Source organism: Ascaphus truei, chromosome 8, assembly GCF_040206685.1.
Source record: "Ascaphus truei isolate aAscTru1 chromosome 8, aAscTru1.hap1, whole genome shotgun sequence".
Lineage (NCBI taxonomy): Eukaryota > Metazoa > Chordata > Amphibia > Anura > Ascaphidae > Ascaphus > Ascaphus truei.
In genome coordinates, this window is record NC_134490.1 from 37,710,664 (window position 1) to 37,730,408 (window position 19,745).

The 19,745-nt window shown below is 57.2% G+C and overlaps 1 protein-coding gene across 1 annotated transcript in view; it reads left to right on the top strand.

Annotated features, from left to right (window-relative positions):
• The first annotated feature begins 5,011 nt into the window (after positions 1-5,011).
• POLRMT (RNA polymerase mitochondrial) overlaps positions 5,012-19,745 on the top strand; it is a 19,598-nt gene continuing 4,864 nt past the window's right edge. Inside the window, 14 exon segments of the mRNA XM_075613029.1 lie at positions 5,012-5,200; positions 5,690-5,776; positions 6,177-6,859; positions 8,750-8,880; positions 10,985-11,168; positions 13,075-13,224; positions 13,357-13,473; positions 13,475-13,525; positions 14,425-14,595; positions 14,701-14,940; positions 17,706-17,825; positions 17,827-18,492; positions 19,298-19,420; positions 19,593-19,714. Of these exon segments, the coding sequence (XP_075469144.1) occupies positions 5,101-5,200; positions 5,690-5,776; positions 6,177-6,859; positions 8,750-8,880; positions 10,985-11,168; positions 13,075-13,224; positions 13,357-13,473; positions 13,475-13,525; positions 14,425-14,595; positions 14,701-14,940; positions 17,706-17,825; positions 17,827-18,492; positions 19,298-19,420; positions 19,593-19,714 (2,945 nt within the window). The 5' untranslated portion in view covers positions 5,012-5,100.

Below are 19,745 nucleotides of genomic sequence, written 5' to 3' on the forward strand. Positions count from 1 at the left end.
TCCTGTACCTATCCCTCCTCTATTACAGGACCCCATACCCTATAACTGTCCTGTACCTATCCCTCCTCTATTACAGGACCCCTCGCCCTTACCTATCCCTCCTCTATTACAGGACCCCATACCCTATAACTGTCCTGTACCTATCCCTCCTCTATTACAGGACCCCATACCCTATAACTTTCCTGTACCTATCACTCCTCTATTACGGGACCCCATACCCTATAACTGTCCTGTACCTATCACTCCTCTATTACATCCTCACCCTATAACTGTCCTGTACCTATCACTCCTCTATTACAGGACCCCATACCCTATAACTGTCCTGTACCTATCACTCCTCTATTACAGGACCCCATACCCTATAACTGTCCTGTACCTATCCCTCCTCTATTACATCCTCACCCTATAACTGTCCTGTACCTATCACTCCTCTATTACAGGATCCCATACCCTATAACTGTCCTGTACCTATCACTCCTCTATTACAGGACCCCATACCCTATAACTGTCCTGTACCTATCACTCCTCTATTACAGGACCCCATACCCTATAACTGTCCTGTACCTATCCCTCCTCTATTACAGGACCCCATACCCTATAACTGTCCTGTACCTATTACTCCTCTATTACAGGACCCCATACCCTATAACTGTCCTGTACCTATCACTCCTCTATTACAGGACCCCATACCCTATAACTGTCCTGTATCTATCCCTTCTCTATTACATCCTCACCCTATAACTGTCCTGTACCTATCCCTCCTCTATTACAGGACCCCATACCCTATAACTGTCCTGTACCTATTACTCCTCTATTACAGGACCCCATACCCTATAACTGTCCTGTACCTATCCCTCCTCTATTACAGGACCCCATACCCTATTACTGTCCTGTACCTATTACTCCTCTATTACAGGGCCTTGCAACCTGTATGTGAGGCTCTGGGTTGCTCCCCTCTCAGTTCTGCTGCTTCTCTGCCTTCTTCCAATCCTGATTTTATTATCAAGTCAAAGCTGACACCATACTGTATGAATAACTTGGAGTTATGACAACTGTCATCCTACTACCAGTCATTAAAACACACGTTACCAAACATACACATGGCCTGTTTTCCTTCCCATAAATTATTTTGTGCATTATAAAACTATTCTTTGCAAATGTAAAAGACATTGGGTGTGAATAATCTCTCGCCACATTCAAGAACTCCATGATTAAATCAAAGTGTCTAACTCTGTGGTTTTCAGCCTTTCTTTGGTTAAGGAACCCTGTGTGAGATTCTTAGGTACCCCCCAACCATCTGTAAAAGTGTCCAGGTGCATTGTAAATTCTTCTGCAATTGATACAATTTTCAAATCACCAGAATGTTGCAGGGATGCCCAGGGAACCCAAGGATGGCTGGGAACCCCTGTTGAAAAACACTGGTCTAACTCTATCCCATTCCATGTTGTAATGCTGGGTTTTATTTTGTTCTTTCAGTCCCATTATACTTAATATATTCCAGGGTGATATCTCCCTGCTGCTGTATTGTAAGGTTGAGATCCCGTTTCCAGACTCCGTGCAAAAAAACCTTTTCTTGTGCTCCCCCCAACCTTTCAGTGTGAAGGGATAGTCTCTGATATACGTACATAGTTTATGAGGTTGAAAATAGACATACGTCCATTATGTTCAATCTATAAACAGAAAACCCCAAATGACAGGACAGATATTAAGGATTTTTTCCCCCAATACATAATGATGGTCACACTCCTGTTCATGTAACCTGTACAGACTATCCATTACAACCGCTGACACAGTGGGGGTCGGGGCACTATTGCATACAAACTCCCATCTAAATCAATGTGCCCTGATCAGCACTATCGCAGTTTAATGAATAACCCTGAGTCTAACACTTACTCTGTATAAGGAGCTGTAGAAGCTATAATCGTGATATACACACATATACACTAATTCACACTCTCCCTCATACACTGATAATCACACTCATGTTCACACATACATTCACGTACACTCTTTCACACATACATACTCACACACACCAGAACAGAACCACATCTCCCAGCATCCCTTGCTGCTTACATGGACCAGCTGAGATCCATCCAGGGTCCAGCGCCGGACAGCTTGCTCTTTTCCCAATTGTTCAGGACGCACAAATAAATCTCAATTCCATAAAGTCAACACAAACGCAGCTGGGGCAGCAGTGCCCCTCTCGCCTATCTGGGGCATCACACAAGCTGGCGCAGTGAAGGGGCACTGATGTCACACACGGGGTCACGTTGGCAAGTGTCCCTCTTACCGGTCTTGTTGCCATCAACTATAACCCGGAGGGAGGAAGATGAACAGCATATCCTGACCTGACATGTTACATTCCTAGCATCCTACACACACTGTCACCTGACCGGGAACATATTCAAGATATGAGTTGTCCTGACCCAGACCTGAGTGTGGACACAGATGTGTCACGTGCAGGTGATAAACTCTAATAAATCTCTTTACAAGGCCTTAGTGTAGGAATCCGCTTTAATGAATGGGTGTGGTGAGAAAATGTCAGTTAGATTTTTTAGCGGATTCAGACCTGCTGTATGTATATATTTGGTATACACACAGTGTGTATGTCATCAAAATGTTTAATGTTTACACACAGTAAACTGTCTGACGTAAATGGGACATATGTCTGTGACGGTGAGGGGGTAACCAGGCTCACAATAAAGGGTTAAGCCCGTTTGGTTACATCTGATCCATGTATTGGGGTTCCAGAGTGTCAGCTCTTGAGCCCAGGGTTTGTACATGCATAACCTGTATTGTGCGGTAATAAAGTATTTTATGTGTGTTTTACCTTTCCAGGAGTGCCAGCGAGCAGAGATTGCTGTGGTATGAGTTTCAATGGGGGTTTTGCAGAGAAAGTGTTGTCAGAATGTGCCTAGGTAGCCGGGGCTGGATACCACAAAAATGTACCCGGGAATTCTGAGTGATTCCTGGATACATGTAGGCACATTGTCCCTGCAATACCTATCCCTTGAAAACGCTTTCACGACTCACCCTAGGGGTTGAGCACAGACCAGAAAGGTAAAAGGGGCATAGGGATGTGAGGTGTCCCTGAAACAGTCAAGGGTTCCCTAAGTTAATGGGGATACCCAGTAAATGCCCAGGTCACCCAGAACCGATATAGGGGATCTGAGGTGCTCCAACCATACATATAAGGTTGTGAGGGGATTTTTAGAATCCATACTAAGTCTACGTAATAGTGTGTGGGGAATATGGCTAGTGAAAAATAAAGTGCAGCTTTTTATTCTATTTCCCATACTAGAAAGTCTTAGGTTTTTAATGTGTATATTTAATTAACAAAGTGTGTTAAGTACATACAGGCATACCCCGGTTTAAGGACACTCACTTTAAGTACACTCGCGAGTAAATACATATCGCTCAATAGGCAAACGGCAGCTCACGCATGCGCCTGTCAGCACGTCCTGAAAAGCAATACCGGCTCCCTATCTGTACCAAAGCTGTACGCAAGCGGGGAGACTATAGAGCCTGTTACAAATGCGTTTATTACATCAGTTATGCACGCATATGATGATTGCAGTACAGTACATGCATCGATAAATGGAAAAAAGGTAGTGCTTCACTTTAAGTACATTTTCGCTTTACATACATGCTCCGGTCCCATTGCGTATGTTAATGCGGGGTATGTCTGTATATGCTTTGTGCACAGAAAATGAGCTGGGACTTTCAGAACCAATGTTCTGACATGCCACTGGGGCTAACAACTTGGTGCCGGAAAGTCTGAACAGGACATGGAAGCCACATAGGATGTCTGCAGTGTCAAGACCATTTGGGCAGGAGGAAGAGCTCAAGTACCCACGTCCTGGGATGAACAGAAGTTCTCCAAATTTCCATGTGCCCCACCAGACTTGGAGGAGCCCAACCCAGCGCGTGGCTTCTGAATAGCAAGTGGCTGAGGTGGCAACCTTGCACATGCCCTTGGCAGATTCAGCACCCCCCTGCTTGCCCAGCTTCACATTACCAGCATCGCTCTGATTGGCTGGTTAGGAAACACCAACGCCTGGATTGGCTGCAGGGTTTTGTGAATGAAACTCAGAAGTATTATAAACCCCTGAGCCAATCAGATGTGTAGATTATAAGCACCAAGTCCAGCAAGTAAATTCCAGTCCTCTGGAGAGAGGGGAGCGGTGGCTTCCGGAATTACAGGCTGATTTCAGTTCCAGGACATCTCAGGTTAGGTCCCTGTCAGGGCAAACTTTGGATTTAGAAGCCCTATAGTTTTGACCCCCAGTAAGTGTGTCTTTTCTTATGTCGTTTGTAACATTGTGTCTCTGCCTTTTCCTGTGAATAAATGTACAATTTATTTCATTTACCTGTTTTGCTCATTGTATGTCTCCCGTGACAATGTTGCAGATGCATTGTCCTATAAACGTAGATGTTTATATGGTGTGTTACGCAGGTTGTAAATTAGACATCACCAACCTAAGAGCTGTCTAATATCTATCCAAGTTTATTAGTAGGGGGGAAATAATTAGAGTGACAGTCTGACTGGATTAGGAGCAGCTGTCTCAGATTGTCCTGCTTTTATATTTCTCATCTCTAGAGATTTTCCTCAACTGTTCTAAAGAGCTAAATATTAGGACTGGTTGAGCATGTCCCTGATCATCTGCAATCAGGATGTCATGTCACCCTACATTAGATATAAACCCAGGACTGTCTGAACCTGTCCCATATAATTTGCAGTCAGGGGATCACCCTACAGTAACAGTATATATACACCAGGACTGTTTGAGCCTGTCCCTGGTCATTCGGAGTCACTCTTGATGTCTCTCTCAGTGAAAAGTTCAAATATCTTATACAACCATCGCCTCCTGTCAGCACGTGGGTTATTCACGAGAAACTACATTTCCCGGCAGCACTTGCGCAGAGCCATCTGTGACTTGTAGTCATATCCTGCAATTTCTCCCTTGTGATTGACTGACATTGGGACTCCAGTTCCCGTGATGCCTCGCTCTGTGTCTGGACTCCGGCGCATGCGTATTAGCTGGCCTGATGATGGCGGCGGCCTAGGCTGGCACGGGGAGAAGCGCTGGAGTGGGGATGTCAGTGCTAAGGCTGAGCGCCGTGTCGCGTCTCTTGCGGGAGCAGCTGGCGCTGGGAGCCGGGCTGTGCCCTCGGTGCCGGGGGCCGCCTGACAGAGGTGAGTGTGACCCTCGGGTAAGAGCACGTTGTGCCCTGACCTTCCCCTCTCCTGTCACCAGGGAAATGGCTCACTTATCCTGTCACTGCAGGGCAATATAGAGCACCGCTGATACTGCAGGGCAATATAGAGCACCGCTGATACCGCAGGGCATCACTGACCCCCTCCCCAAATACCAACAGGTCTGGTCTGACCCCCACTCACCGTGAGGTCTGAACTGTGATCTCCCCACATCCCAATTTACCACCATGTCTGGACTGTGACACCTCCCACCACCACCACAATTCCCAGATAGCGCCAGGACTGGACTGTTCGCCACCCTGCCCCCAGATAGCGCCAGGTCTGGAGTGTGGCGCCCCCCCAGATAGCGCCAGGTCTGGAGTGTAACCCCCCCCCCCCCATCCACTGCCAGGTCTGCACTGTGACCCACCATCCCCAGATGCTGCCATGTCTGAACTAACTCTCCTCTAATACCCCTTTGCCCGGCAGGCTGTCCGCGGGGGGGCGTGCACAGATTGTCCTCTGCCAGCACCAAGAATAAGGCCGATGCCAGCGAAAGGACAGAGCTACTGGAAGGTCAGCAAACTGCCCCAGGGAGAGGAGGGGGCACCATGACAACCCCTATACTGCCAGGAGCCCTGCAGCACCTTGCCCTTCATATGTGGGGACATTGCTCTGCCATGTATTTCTTTCCCTCTCCCCCCCCCCTCCTCTCCCTGACAATGAAGGAGTTAAATTCCGCTGCAGAAAGATTGGGGCATTTGTCAAGTGGACCCTTTAAGACTTTTCGCTGCCAATGGGACCTGCATCCTATTACGGAGCAATGCAATACCATCCAAATATAATGGCAATGTTGATCAGTGGGTCACAATGTAGGGGTTAAGCAGTTTTCTGACAGTAAGGGGGTAAGCAGGTGCCTGGTTGTGTAGGGGCTCACACTTGTTAATGTCTCTTCCTTCCCTCCCCTGGCTCTCAGTCCTGCAGACCCGAGTGCAGCAGCTGCAGGTGGGCGATGCCCCCATGCTGGACTCCCACAGGGCTGGCCTGTCTGTGCTGGGCAGCAGCAGCAGCAGCGCAGAGCCCCCTCCCTCACAAGGCATGGAGCAGCCGGTCCCTGGCACGAGCGACCGGAAGAAGGTAGGAGACAGGGGGGAGCAGCCCAAACGCTGGATGGAAAAGCTGAGGAAGGAGCAGTGGGCAAAGCACCAGAGGAAGGATTGTCTGGACCCCAAATACCGGACTAGCCAGCCCCATCCCAAAGAAATAGAGACCCCTGTATCTGCGGCTGCTAGGTCCTGTCTGCAGGCTCCAGATACCCAAGTCAAAGACAAAAAAGTGGTCCGTGTTACCATGCGGGCGAAGATGAAAGATAAAGCCCCCAGCAGTGTTGTGAGACCCCTGGCTCTCCCTGTAAAGGATCCTGGGGACGTGACGAGGCAGTGGGAGGCACAAAGCAGGGGTTCCCTACTGGAGGATAAGGAGGGGAACATGTGTGGGAGCACCCAGCTCAGCATCCTGTGTTTCCTGGAGACCTGTGTGTTCCTCGGGGAGCTGGACAAGGCCCACCAATCCCTGAATTATTATCACCGCAGCCCAGCGCGGAGAAAACTGCTCAGCACCGCCATGTACAACCTGCTGATAAGAGGCTGGGCTAAGAAGGTAAGGAGAGGTGTGGGGCAGAGGCTGCAGGGAGTGCGAGCAGGGAGCCAGATGTGGCTGCAGGGTCTGCAGGAGCAGGGAGCGCACGTATAGTAGCCAGGGTCTGCAGGGAGCACACGTATTCAGGGTCTGCAGGAGCAGGGAGCGCACGTAATCGGGGTCTGCAGGAGCAGGGAGCGCACGTATCCAGGGTCTGCAGGAGCAGGGAGCGCACGTATCCAGGGTCTGCAGGAGCAGGGAGTGCACGTATCCAGGGTCTGCAGGAGCAGGAAGCACAAGTAGCCATGGTCTGCAGGATCAGGGAGCGCATGTAGTCAGGGTTTGCAGGAGCAGGAAACAGACGTATCCAGGGTCTTCAGGAGCAGGGAGCACACTTAGCCATGGTTTGCAGGAGCAGGGAGCACACTTAGCCAGGGTTTGCAGGAGCAGGGAGCACACTTAGCCAGGGTTTGCAGGAGCAGGTAGCACACGTATCCAGGGTCTGCAGGAGCAGGGAGCACACGTAGTCAGGGTCTGCAGGAGCAGGAAGCACACGTAGTCAGGGTTTGCAGGAGCAGGGAGCACACTTAGCCATGGTTTGCAGGAGCAGGGAGCACACTTAGCCAGGGTTTGCAGGAGCAGGTAGCACACGTATCCAGGGTCTGCAGGAGCAGGGAGCACACGTAGTCAGGGTCTGCAGGAACAGGGAGCGCATGTAGTCAGGGAGCGCACCTAGCCAGGGTCTGCAGGGAGAGGGACAGTGACACTCCGTCTGTCCCTGCAGGGAGAAGGACTGTGACTCCGCCTCTGCCTGCAGGGAGCGCAGGGAGAAGGACTGTGACTCCGCCTCTGCCTGCAGGGAGCGCAGGGAGAAGGACTGTGACTCCGCCTCTGCCTGCAGGGAGCGCAGGGAGAAGGACTGTGACTCCACCTCTGCCTGCAGGGAGCGCAGGGAGAAGGACTGTGACTCCGCCTCTGCCTGCAGGGGGCGCAGGGAGAAGGACTGTGACTCCGCCTCTGCCTGCAGGGGGCGCAGGGAGAAGGACTGTGACACTCTGCCTGTCCCTGCAGGGAGAAGGACTGTGACACTCTGCCTGTCCCTGCAGGGAGAAGGACTGTGACACTCTGCCTGTCCCTGCAGGGAGAAGGACTGTGACACTCTGCCTGTCCCTGCAGGGAGAAGGACTGTGACACTCTGCCTGTCCCTGCAGGGAGAAGGACTGTGACACTCCGCCTGTCCCTGCAGGGAGAAGGACTGTGACACTCTGCCTGTCCCTGCAGGGAGAAGGACTGTGACACTCTGCCTGTCCCTGCAGGGAGAAGGACTGTGACACTCTGCCTGTCCCTGCAGGGAGAAGGACTGTGACACTCTGCCTGTCCCTGCAGGGAGAAGGACTGTGACACTCTGCCTGTCCCTGCAGGGAGAAGGACTGTGACACTCTGCCTGTCCCTGCAGGGAGAAGGACTGTGACACTCTGCCTGTCCCTGCAGGGAGAAGGACTGTGACACTCTGCCTGTCCCTGCAGGGAGAAGGACTGTGACACTCCGCCTGTCCCTGCAGGGAGAAGGACTGTGACACTCTGCCTGTCCCTGCAGGGAGAAGGACTGTGACACTCTGCCTGTCCCTGCAGGGAGAAGGACTGTGACACTCCGCCTGTCCCTGCAGGGAGAAGGACTGTGACACTCTGCCTGTCCCTGCAGGGAGAAGGACTGTGACACTCCGCCTGTCCCTGCAGGGAGAAGGACTGTGACACTCCGCCTGTCCCTGCAGGGAGAAGGACTGTGACACTCCGCCTGTCCCTGCAGGGAGAAGGACTGTGACACTCCGCCTGTCCCTGCAGGGAGAAGGACTGTGACACTCCGCCTGTCCCTGCAGGGAGAAGGACTGTGACACTCCGCCTGTCCCTACAGGGCTCTCTACTTCAGATCGGGCATATCTTCACCATGCTGGATGAAGCCGGGTTGAAGCCAAGCCTTGGGTCCTATGCTGCAGCGCTGGAGTGCATGGGACGCAGTGACAGCTCTACCAAAGTCATCCAGAGGTAAGGAGGCCACGAATCCTTGCCAACCCCCAGCCACTGACCACGCGGGAACAGCAGCGGTCCTGTGATAAAATACAGGAGACCACATCCGACACAGCATTGTACATTAGATGTATTAATACTAATGCAAACAATAATATTATTGTAAGTCATATATGTAATACATATATTATGTATATGTCATGTAGTACTGACATGTATGCAGCACAGTGCATTCCAAACCTGAAGAGCTTACAATCTAATTTTGGTGCCAAAGGCACAGGGAGATAACGCGATATGCCACAGTCACATGGAGACACACTGACATGAACCGGGTTCACCCACTTCAAAGGCAGTGCTCTTACCCATGTAATAAAAGGAATCCCCGGAGAATGCGTTTTGGGCTGTGTGTAAAGGCCCCGGGTTTGTTTGTGCTGTGCGAGACTGGAAAGCAGAAATGCAATGAGCTGCACGTTGAGATTTGCTAAAAGAAAGTAGTGATACAGGGTACCACTGAAGGCCGTTGCACGCCTACGAGACAGATTGCTGTCTCTGCTGCCGTTCCCTGTGGAGGCCAGCAGGTGGCATCCAGGCTCCTTCTGTTGCGTGCCTTAGGCCAGGGGTGCGCAAACTGGGGGGCGCTCGATTTTCTGGGGCGCGGAAGTTATAGAGGTTCCGTGCGCTCCCCCCAGACATTTAAATGAAATGCCGGGGGACCGTGCGAGGTCTCTATAATACTTACCTTCCCTTCAGGGAAGGGCAGGAGCAGCGGGGCACTGCATGGGCGTGGGGAGGAGCAGTGAGGCACTGCATGGGCGTGGGGAGAAGCACAGGGGCACTGCATGGACGGGGGGGGCAGAGGGGCACTGCATGGACGGGGGAGGAGCAGTGGGGCACTGCATGGGCGTGGGGAGGAGCAGTGGGGCACTGCATGGGCGTGGGGAGGAGCAGTGGGGCACTGCATGGGCGTGGGGAGGAGCAGTGGGGCACTGCATGGACGGGGGTTAGCAGAGGGGCACTGCATGGACGGGGGGGGTAGCAGAGGGGCACTGCATGGACGGGGGGGTAGCAGAGGGGCACTGCATGGACGGGGGGGTAGCAGAGGGGCACTGCATGGACGGGGGGGAGCAGAGGGGCACTGCATGGACGGGGGGGAGCAGAGTGGCACTGCATGGACGGGGGGAGCAGAGGGGCACTGCATGCATGGGGAGGAGCAGTGGGGCACTGCATTCATGGGGAGGAGCAGTGGGGCACTGCATACATGGGGAGGAGCAGAGGGGCACTGCATGCATGGGGAGGAGCAGAGGGGCACTGCATGCATGGGGAGGAGCAGAGGGGCACTGCATGCATGGGGAGGAGCAGAGGGGCACTGCATGCATGGGGAGGAGCAGAGGGGCACTACATGGATAGGGGGAGGAGCAGAAGGGCACTACATGGATAGGGGCACTACATGGGCACTACATGGATAGGGGGAGGAGCAGAAGGGCACTGCATGGGTGGGGGAGGTAGCAGAGGGGCACTGCATGCGTGGGGCGGGGGGAGGAGCAGAGGGACACTGCATGGGCGGGGCTAGCAGAGGGGCACTGCATGCGGGAGGAGGAGCAGATGGGCAATACATGCAGGGGAGGGGCAATGCATACAGGGGGAGGAGCAGAGGGGCAATGCATGTGGGGGGAGGAGCACTGCATGCGCAGAGGGGGAAGGAGCTGAGGGGCAATGCATGCTCGGGGGGGGAGGAGCAGAGGGGCACTGCATGCTCGAGGAGGGGGGGAGGGGCACTGCATGTGCGGGGTGGGGGAGGAGCAGAGGGGCACTGCATGCTCGAGGAGGGGGGGAGGAGCAGAGGGGCACTGCATGTGCGGGGTGGGGGAGGAGCAGAGGGGCACTGCATGCTCGAGGAGGGGGGGAGGAGCAGAGGGGCACTGCATGTGCGGGGTGGGGGAGGAGCAGAGGGGCACTGCATGCTCGAGGAGGGGGGGAGGAGCAGAGGGGCACTGCATGTGCGGGGTTGGGGAGGAGCAGAGGGGCACTGCATGCGCAGGGAGGTGGAACGGTACTCTTCCCTCCCCAGTAACAGTACAGTCAGGCTCCCCCCTGCCATCTCTCCAATCTCTCCACTCTTCAGGTGCCTGAGCCAGATGGAGAGAGACGGTTTCTCCCCTGTGGAGCTGTTTCTTCACTTTAACTACCAGGAAGACGAGAGGGACATGGTGCTGAGAGCGGTGCGCTGCATCCAGCCAGACTTCCAGCCTCCACTCCGGCCTCGCGCCATCTGCTCCTCCCCTCTAGTCAACGACTTTTACAGCAAGGTGGGTGGTGGGTGGCCACTGCCAGCTCCTGCACCATCAGCACTTTTTTTTAACCCTTCTGCTGCCACAAGGCTCTGCAAAACACTGCAGTCTCAAAATACATGTAATTGGCGGCTGTCGAAGCGTTCAGTGGCTTTGAAGCAGGGGAGTCTGGTTAAAATCCCGGTGTCAGCTCCTTGTGACTTGGGGCAAGTCACTTTATCTCCCTGTGCCTCAGGCACCAAGACATTAGATTGTGAGCTCTTTATTGCAGGAAATCATTGTGCCTGAGAAATGCTGTGTACAGCGCTGAGTGCATGGTCAGCGCTATATGAGAGATATATATATATATTGTTCTTAATGTTGTGTTTTTTTAGGTAGCACTATACATAGACATTTGTAGGCATGAGTTCCTGCCCCGCTGAGTTTACAATCTTTATTTTCCGGAGGCACATGGAGATTAAGTGACTTGCCCAAAGTCACAAGGACACTGGTAAAGGCAACAACGGAACCGTAAATGGTATTTTATTATGGCGCGGAGAAGGGCAGAATCCTGACGTGACTTAGGAACCGGAGCTCTCCTCATCAATTAATCAGTGGCTACAAAGTATCTTTACACGCTGCGGCACAGACCCCGGCGTCATGTTAGGATGAATAATTAACTGCCAATTACCCGGGATTTACAGCATCACATTGCGACACCCTGGGAGCCTTGTGATGCTGGGTTATATTCAGAGCAGTGTGTGTCTCTGTGTGTCTCTGTGTGTCTCTGTGTGTCTCTGTGTGTCTCTGTGTGTCTCTGTGTGTCTCTGTGTGTCTCTGTGTGTCTGCATGTGACCGCGCGTCTCTCTGCGCGCGTGCCTCTCTCTCTGCGCGCGCGCGCCTCTGTCTCTCTGCGCGCGCGCGCCTCTGTCTCTCTGCGCGCGCCTCTGTCTCTCTGCGCGCGCGCGCCTCTGTCTCTCTCTGCGCGCGCCTCTGTTTGTCCGGACATGAGTACCTGCGAGAGCTGCATGGCAGGATAGCAGTGCAGTGACAGAGCTGTGTGTGCAGGATAGCAGTGCAGTGACAGAGCTGTGTGTGCAGGATAGCAGTGCAGTGACAGAGCTGTGTGTGCAGGATAGCAGTGCAGTGACAGAGCTGTGTGTGCAGGATAGAAGTGCAGTGACAGACCTGTGTGTGCAGGATAGCAGTGCAGTGACAGAGCTGTGTGTGCAGGATAGCAGTGCAGTGACAGAGCTGTGTGTGCAGGATAGAAGTGCAGTGACAGAGCCGTGTGTGCAGGATAGAAGTGCAGTGACAGAGCCGTGTGTGCAGGATAGAAGTGCAGTGACAGAGCCGTGTGTGCAGGATAGCAGTGCAGTGACAGAGCCGTGTGTGCAGGATAGCAGTGCAGTGACAGAGCCGTGTGTGCAGGATAGCAGTGCAGTGACAGAGCCGTGTGTGCAGGATAGCAGTGCAGTGACAGAGCCGTGTGTGCAGGATAGCAGTGCAGTGACAGAGCCGTGTGTGCAGGATAGCAGTGCAGTGACAGAGCCGTGTGTGCAGGATAGCAGTGCAGTGACAGAGCCGTGTGTGCAGGATAGCAGTGCAGTGACAGAGCCGTGTGTGCAGGATAGCAGTGCAGTGACAGAGCCGTGTGTGCAGGATAGCAGTGCAGTGACAGAGCCGTGTGTGCAGGATAGCAGTGCAGTGACAGAGCCGTGTGTGCAGGATAGCAGTGCAGTGACAGAGCCGTGTGTGCAGGATAGCAGTGCAGTGACAGAGCCGTGTGTGCAGGATAGCAGTGCAGTGACAGAGCTGTGTGTGCAGGATAGCAGTGCAGTGACAGAGCTGTGTGTGCAGGATAGAAGTGCAGTGACAGAGCTGTGTGCAGAGGAAGTTGCAGTGCAGTTGATGGAGCTGACACAAGTCCTCCTTCTCTCTGCAGGAGCCCCCCCCGTTGTACCCTCGGCTGGATTTCACGCTGGAGGAGCTGCAGAGCCGTTTTGAACAGCAGCTGAAGATGGAGAGCTCCGATACCATCACTATAGACTCGGTGGAGGCCACAAAGCCGATCACAGAGGAGAGGGTGAAAGCGGTGAGATAACCACCCCAAATATATCACCAGGAGGGTCTGAATGGGACGGTAGTGCTATGATAGCCCGTCGCAGGGCATTGCTGGGGTGACGGGTGCAGCTCGCTCATGTTGGGTTTGGTGTGCTGCTTTCAGAGGGCGGTGCTGGAGGGTCTGCGCTCGCACTGGGAGAAGGCGCTGCTCCAGGCTTTTAGGGACTCCAAGATTCACCTGGCAGCGGCCAACAAAAAAACACATGGCATGAACCTCTACCCCCTACCTGTGCCTGCTGGAGGAACAGCAGTATGTGGCCATCATGTTGCAGGTGTGTGCAGTGCGCGTGTGCATATACCCTACTCACCACTTTGTGTATCAGCAGTGCCTCTCCTGCCCTCTCCGTCCCTACAACACGTCTCATCCCTCTCTTCCTTGCTGTCCTCATACTGCTCCTTTACTTCCTTGTCACCCTGCAGTCCTCTCTGACCCCCTTCCCTCCCTTGCTCCTTGCAGTGCCTCAGACCCCCATACCCCCTCTTGCTCCTTGCAGTGCCTCTCTGACCCCCCCCCCACTTGCTCTGTGCAGTGCCTCTCTGACCCCCCCTTGCTCTGTGCAGTGCCTCTCTGACCCCCCCCTTGCTCTGTGCAGTGCCTCTCTGACCCCCCCCTTGCTCTGTGCAGGGCCTCTCTGACCCCCCCCCCCCCCCTTGCTCTGTGCAGTGCCTCTCTGACCCCCCCCTTGCTCTGTGCAGTGCCTCTCTGACCCCCTTGCTCTGTGCAGTGCCTCTCTGACCCCCTTACCCCCCCCCCTTGCTCTGTGCAGTGCCTCTCTTACCCCCCCTTGCTTCTTGCAGTGCCTCTCTGACCCCCTTGCTCCTTGCAGTGCCTCTCTGACCCCCCCCCTTGCTCCTTGCAGTGCCTCTCTGACCCCCCCCTTGCTCCTTGCAGTGCCTCTCTGACCCCCCCCCCCTTGCTCCTTGCAGTGCCTCTCTGAACCCCCCCCCCTTGCTCCTTGCAGTGCCTCTCTGACCCCCCCCCTTGCTCCTTGCAGTGCCTCTCTGACCCCCCCCCCCTTGCTCCTTGCAGTGCCTCTCTGAACCCCCCCCCCCCTTGCTCCTTGCAGTGCCTCTGACCCCCCCTTGCTCCTTGCAGTGCCTCTCTGACCCCCCCCTCCCCCCTTGCTCCTTGCAGTGCCTCTCTGACGCCCCTCCCCCTTGCTCCTTGCAGTGCCTCTCCACAATGCCTCCTAATGGGGAGTCCCTCAGGATTATCGCTAGGGATTTGGGAACCAGGATCTACAACAAGTTCTCCATTCGCAGGAAGTTACAGGGACGTCACGTGGACAAGATGAGGGGACTGTACAGTGAATACTGCCATCTGCTGGCCAGGGACGGAAAGGTCAGACAGACACCCGCACAGACTGCCACATTCCTATCTACAGGTCAGATACCTGTTCTCCTCACTCATCCATCGCACACCTGTGTCCCCCCCCCCGCCCCTCAGGTGTCCAGGCTGCTGGCGCGGGAGCTTTGGGAGCAGCTGGAGGAGGAGCAGTTCGGAGGCAGCAGCTTGCAGAACACGGAGACCCCGTGGCCTCGCATCCTGCTGATGCAGTTGGGGTCGCATCTGGTGGATCTGATGGTGCAGGCGGTGAAGGTGCAGAGTAACCTGCTGAGTCGAAGGGGGGCACACAAGCTCATCCCCGTGCTGTATCACATGTACTCGTTCCAGAGCAACCACCAGGTGAGGTGAGGGGGGGGGGCTGTGTGAGTTATATCTGTGCATGTGCCTTTCTGCATACAAGTACCCACACACAGAGCTGTACTGGTGTATACATACTGTACTTCTAATTATACATACATCTGTATACCTTGTTCTAAAATAGCAGAATGTCACCTTTTATTTGCAACTATACCGCCCGCGCGCTTGTGTGCCCCTGTCGCTGTGTATGCCCGCGCGCCTGTGTGCCCGTCGCTGTGTATGCCCGCGCGCCTGTGCCCGTCGCTGTGTATGCCCGCGCGCCTGTGTGCCCGTCGCTGTGTATGCCCGCGCGTCTGTGTGCCCGTCGCTGTGTATGCCCGCGCGCCTGTATGCCCGCGCGTCTGTGTGCCCGTCGCTGTGTATGCCCGCGCGTCTGTGTGCCCGTCGCTGTGTATGCCCGCGCGCCTGTGCCCGTCGCTGTGTATGCCCGCGCGCCTGTGCCCGTCGCTGTGTATGCCCGCGCGTCTGTGTGCCGTCGCTGTGTATGCCCGCGCGCACACCCGCTGAGTGTAGTTTTTAGTGATTTTCAGGTATTCTTCTTTTAGCAGCTGTATCTCTGCTTTTTCTTCTCCTCTAATTCTGCTCTTCCACATCCTTCTCCTGTCTCCCAACACAGCAGTTAGGATTTACTGCCCGACTCGCGTACAATCTTTCTCTCTGTGTTCATTTTGTATGTAATTTGTACTTCTCACAAATGTTTTAATCTCACCCTTTGCCTTCCCCTCTTCCACCCACCCTCCTCTCACCCCAATGCCCACCCTCTCACCTTTTTTCTGCCCTGGATTGGGTCATTCAACCATTTGCCTTCTCCCCCCCCCCTCTGCCTTCTCCCCCCCCCCCCCTGCCTCCTCCTCCCCCTTCCTCGCCTCCTCCCTCCCCCCCTTCCTCGCCTCCTCCCCTCCCCCCCCCCTTCCTCGCCTCCTCCCCTCCCCCCTTCCTCGCCTCCTCCCCTCCCCCCCCTTCCTCGCCTCCTCCCCTCCCCCCCCTTCCTCGCCTCCTCCCCTCCCCCCCTTCCTCGCCTCCTCCCCTCCCCCCCTTCCTCGCCTCCTCCCCTCCCCCCTTCCTCGCCTCCTCCCCCCCCTTCCTCGCCTCCTCCCCCCCCCTTCCTCGCCTCCTCCTCCCCCCCCCTTCCTCGCCTCCTCCTCCCCCCCCTTCCTCGCCTCCTCCTCCCCCCCCTTCCTCGCCTCCTCCTCCCCCCCCCTTCCTCGCCTCCTCCTCCCCCCCCTTCCTCGCCTCCTCCTCCCCCCCCTTCCTCGCCTCCTCCTCCCCCCCCCTTCCTCGCCTCCTCCCCCCCCTTCCTCGCCTCCTCCCCCCCTTCCTCGCCTCCTCCCCCCCTTCCTCGCCTCCTCCCCCCCTTCCTCGCCTCCTCCCCCCCCTTCCTCGCCGCCTCCTCCCCCCCTTCCTCGCTTCCTCCCCTCCCCCCCCTTCCTCGCCTCCTCCCCTCCCCCCCCTTCCTCGCCTCCTCCCCTCCCCCCCTTCCTCGCCTCCTCCCCTCCCCCCCCTTCCTCGCCTCCTCCCCTCCCCCCCCTTCCTCGCCTCCTCCCCTCCCCCCCCTTCCTCGCCTCCTCCCCTCCCCCCCTTCCTCCTCCCCTCCCCCCCCCTTCCTCGCCTCCTCCCCTCCCCCCCTTCCTCCTCCCCTCCCCCCCCTTCCTCGCCTCCTCCCCTCCCCCCCCTTCCTCGCCTCCTCCCCTCCCCCCCCCTCCTCGCCTCCTCCTCCCCCCCCTTCCTCGCCTCCTCCCCCCCCTTCCTCGCCTCCTCCTCCCCCCCCCTTCCTCGCCTCCCCTCCTCCCCCCCCTCCTCGCCTCCTCCTCCCCCCCCCCTTCCTCGCCTCCTCCCCCCCCCCCTTCCTCGCCTCCTCCCCCCCCCCCTTCCTCGCCTCCTCCCCCCCTTCCTCGCCTCCTCCCCCCCCTTCCTCGCCTCCTCCTCCCCCCCCTTCCTCGCCTCCTCCTCCCCCCCCCCCTTCCTCGCCTCCTCCCCCCCCCCCTTCCTCGCCTCCCTCCCCCCCTTCCTCGCCTCCTCCCCCCCCTTCCTCGCCTCCTCCCCCCCTTCCTCGCCTCCTCCCCCCCCTTCCTCGCCTCCTCCCCCCCCTTCCTCGCCTCCTCCCCCCCCTTCCTCGCCTCCTCCCCCCCCTTCCTCGCCTCCTCCTCCCCCCCCCCTTCCTCGCCTCCTCCCCCCCCTTCCTCGCCTCCTCCCCCCCCTTCCTCGCCTCCTCCCCCCCTTCCTCGCCTCCTCCCCCCCTTCCTCGCTTCCTCCCTCCCCCCCCTTCCTCGCCTCCTCCCCTCCCCCCCCTTCCTCGCCTCCTCCCCTCCCCCCCCTTCCTCGCCTCCTCCCCTCCCCCCCCTTCCTCGCCTCCTCCCCTCCCCCCCCCTTCCTCGCCTCCTCCCCTCCCCCCCCTTCCTCGCCTCCTCCCCTCCCCCCCTTCCTCGCCTCCTCCCCTCCCCCCCCTTCCTCGCCTCCTCCCCTCCCCCCCCTTCCTCGCCTCCTCCCCTCCCCCCCTTCCTCCTCCCCTCCTCCCCCCTTCCTCGCCTCCTCCCCTCCCCCCCTTCCTCCTCCCCTCCCCCCCCCTTCCTCGCCTCCTCCCCCCCCCTTCCTCGCCTCCTCCCCTCCCCCCCCTTCCTCGCCTCCTCCCCTCCCCCCCCCTTCCTCGCCTCCTCCCTCCCCCCCCCCCCTTCATCGCTTCCTCGCCTCCTCCCCCCCTTCCTCGCCTCCTCGCCTCCTCCCCCCCTTCCTCGCCTCCTCCCCTACAGATCGGGTTCATCAAACCACACCCTATCTTCAGCCAGATCCAGTCGTCGGCGAGTGAGACCCGCCTCACCTTCGACTCCTCCGTCATGGCCATGCTGTGCCCTCCAGTGCCCTGGACCTCCCCCCCACTTTGGGGGTTATGTGCTGAGCCCCGCCAAGCTGATGCGCGTCATGGACGGTGCGTTGCAGCACCAGCTCCTCCTGGAAAAGAGCCCCCTGGGCCAACTGCACCCTGTGCTGGACTCGCTCAACCAGCTCGGCATTTGCGCCTGGCGCATCAATGAGCCCCTGCTGGACATCATCGTGTCCATCTTCAACGAGAAGGGCAACGAGAAGCTGGACATCCCCCCTCCTCTCACCGAGGCACCAAAGCACCCGGTGCAGGTTCCCAACGTCGTGACCTCCTGGGACAAGGTGACGTACAAGAGGGAGATGGCCAAGTGCCAGAAGAAGATGGCGGAGATGTACAGCCTGCGCATGGACGCGCTCTACAAACTCTCCATCGCCAGCCACCTGCGGGATCAGGTCTTCTGGTTCCCCCACAACATGGACTTCCGCGGGCGCACGTACCCCTGCCCGCCATACTTCAACCACCTGGGCAGCGACGTGACGCGTGCCCTGCTGCTGTTTGCGGACGGGCGGGCGCTGGGCCCGCGGGGCCTGGATTGGCTGAAGACGCATCTCATCAACCTGACTGGGCTGAAGAAGAGGAGTTCGCTGCAGGAGAGGCTGGAGTACGCAGAGCTGGTCATGGGGGAGATCCTGGACTCCGCTGACCGGCCACTCACAGTGAGTGGGAGTGCGGGCATCACGTGCGTGTGTGTGTGTGTGTGTATGGGGTAGGGCATCACTGTTTGTGTGGAGGGCATCACGTGTGTTTGTGTGTGGCATCACTAGTGTGTGTGCATGTTTGTGTGGAGGGCATCACTAGTGTGTACGTGTGTGTGTGTCTCACATCCCTGTGCGCGGGTGTTTTTGGGGGGGAGGGGCACATCACTGTGTGCGGGTGTTTGTGGGGGGAGGGGCACATCACTGTGTGCGGGTGTTTGTGGGGGGGCACATTACGGTGCGCAGGTGTTTGTGGGGGGGAGGGGCACATGACTGTGCGGGTGTTTGTGGGGGGAGGGGCACACCACTGTGTGCGGGTGTTTGTGGGGGGGGCACATCACGGTGCGCAGGTGTTTGTGGGGGGGAGGGGCACATGACTGTGTGCGGGTGTTTGTGGGGGAGGGGCACACCACTGTGTGCGGGTGTTTGTGGGGGGGAGGGGCACATGACTGTGTGCGGGTGTTTGTGGGGGGGAGGGGCACATCACTGCGCGGGTGTTTGTGGGGGGGAGGGGCACATCACTGCGCGGGTGTTTGTGGGGGGGAGGGGCACACCACTGTGCGCGGGTGTTTGTGGGGGGGAGGGGCACACCACTGTGCGCGGGTGTTTGTGGGGGGAGGGGCACATGACTGTGTGCGGGTGTTTGTGGGGGGAGGGGCACATGACTGTGCGCGGGTGTTTGTGGGGGGAGGGGCACATGACTGTGCGCGGGTGTTTGTGGGGGGAGGGGCACATGACTGCGCGGGTGACTCTCACTCTCTCGCAGGGCAGGAGGTGGTGGATGACGGCGGATGAGCCTTGGCAGGCCCTTGCCTGCTGCATGGAGATCGCGAAAGCCTCACGCTCCCCAGACCCCACCAAATACGTCTCCCACTTCCCTGTGCACCAGGTACGGATAGCGACAGGACAGGACAGGACAGTGCAGGGGAATAGAGCCAGGCACCTCTAGGACTGCATAGAGCAGGGATACAAAACAGACGTGCATGTCTAGGACTGGGCAGGTACCTCTAGGAATGGATAGTGTGACCTACCAGGCGATTCTCTGACTCTCCTCTCCCCAGGACGGCTCTTGTAATGGGCTCCAGCATTACGCAGCTCTGGGCCGGGACGTGATCGGAGCGCGATCGGTGAATCTGATGCCCTGCGACACCCCCAAGATGTGTACAGTGGCGTCGCGCAGCAGGTGAGACCCCCCCCTCCCCCAATGCTGCAAC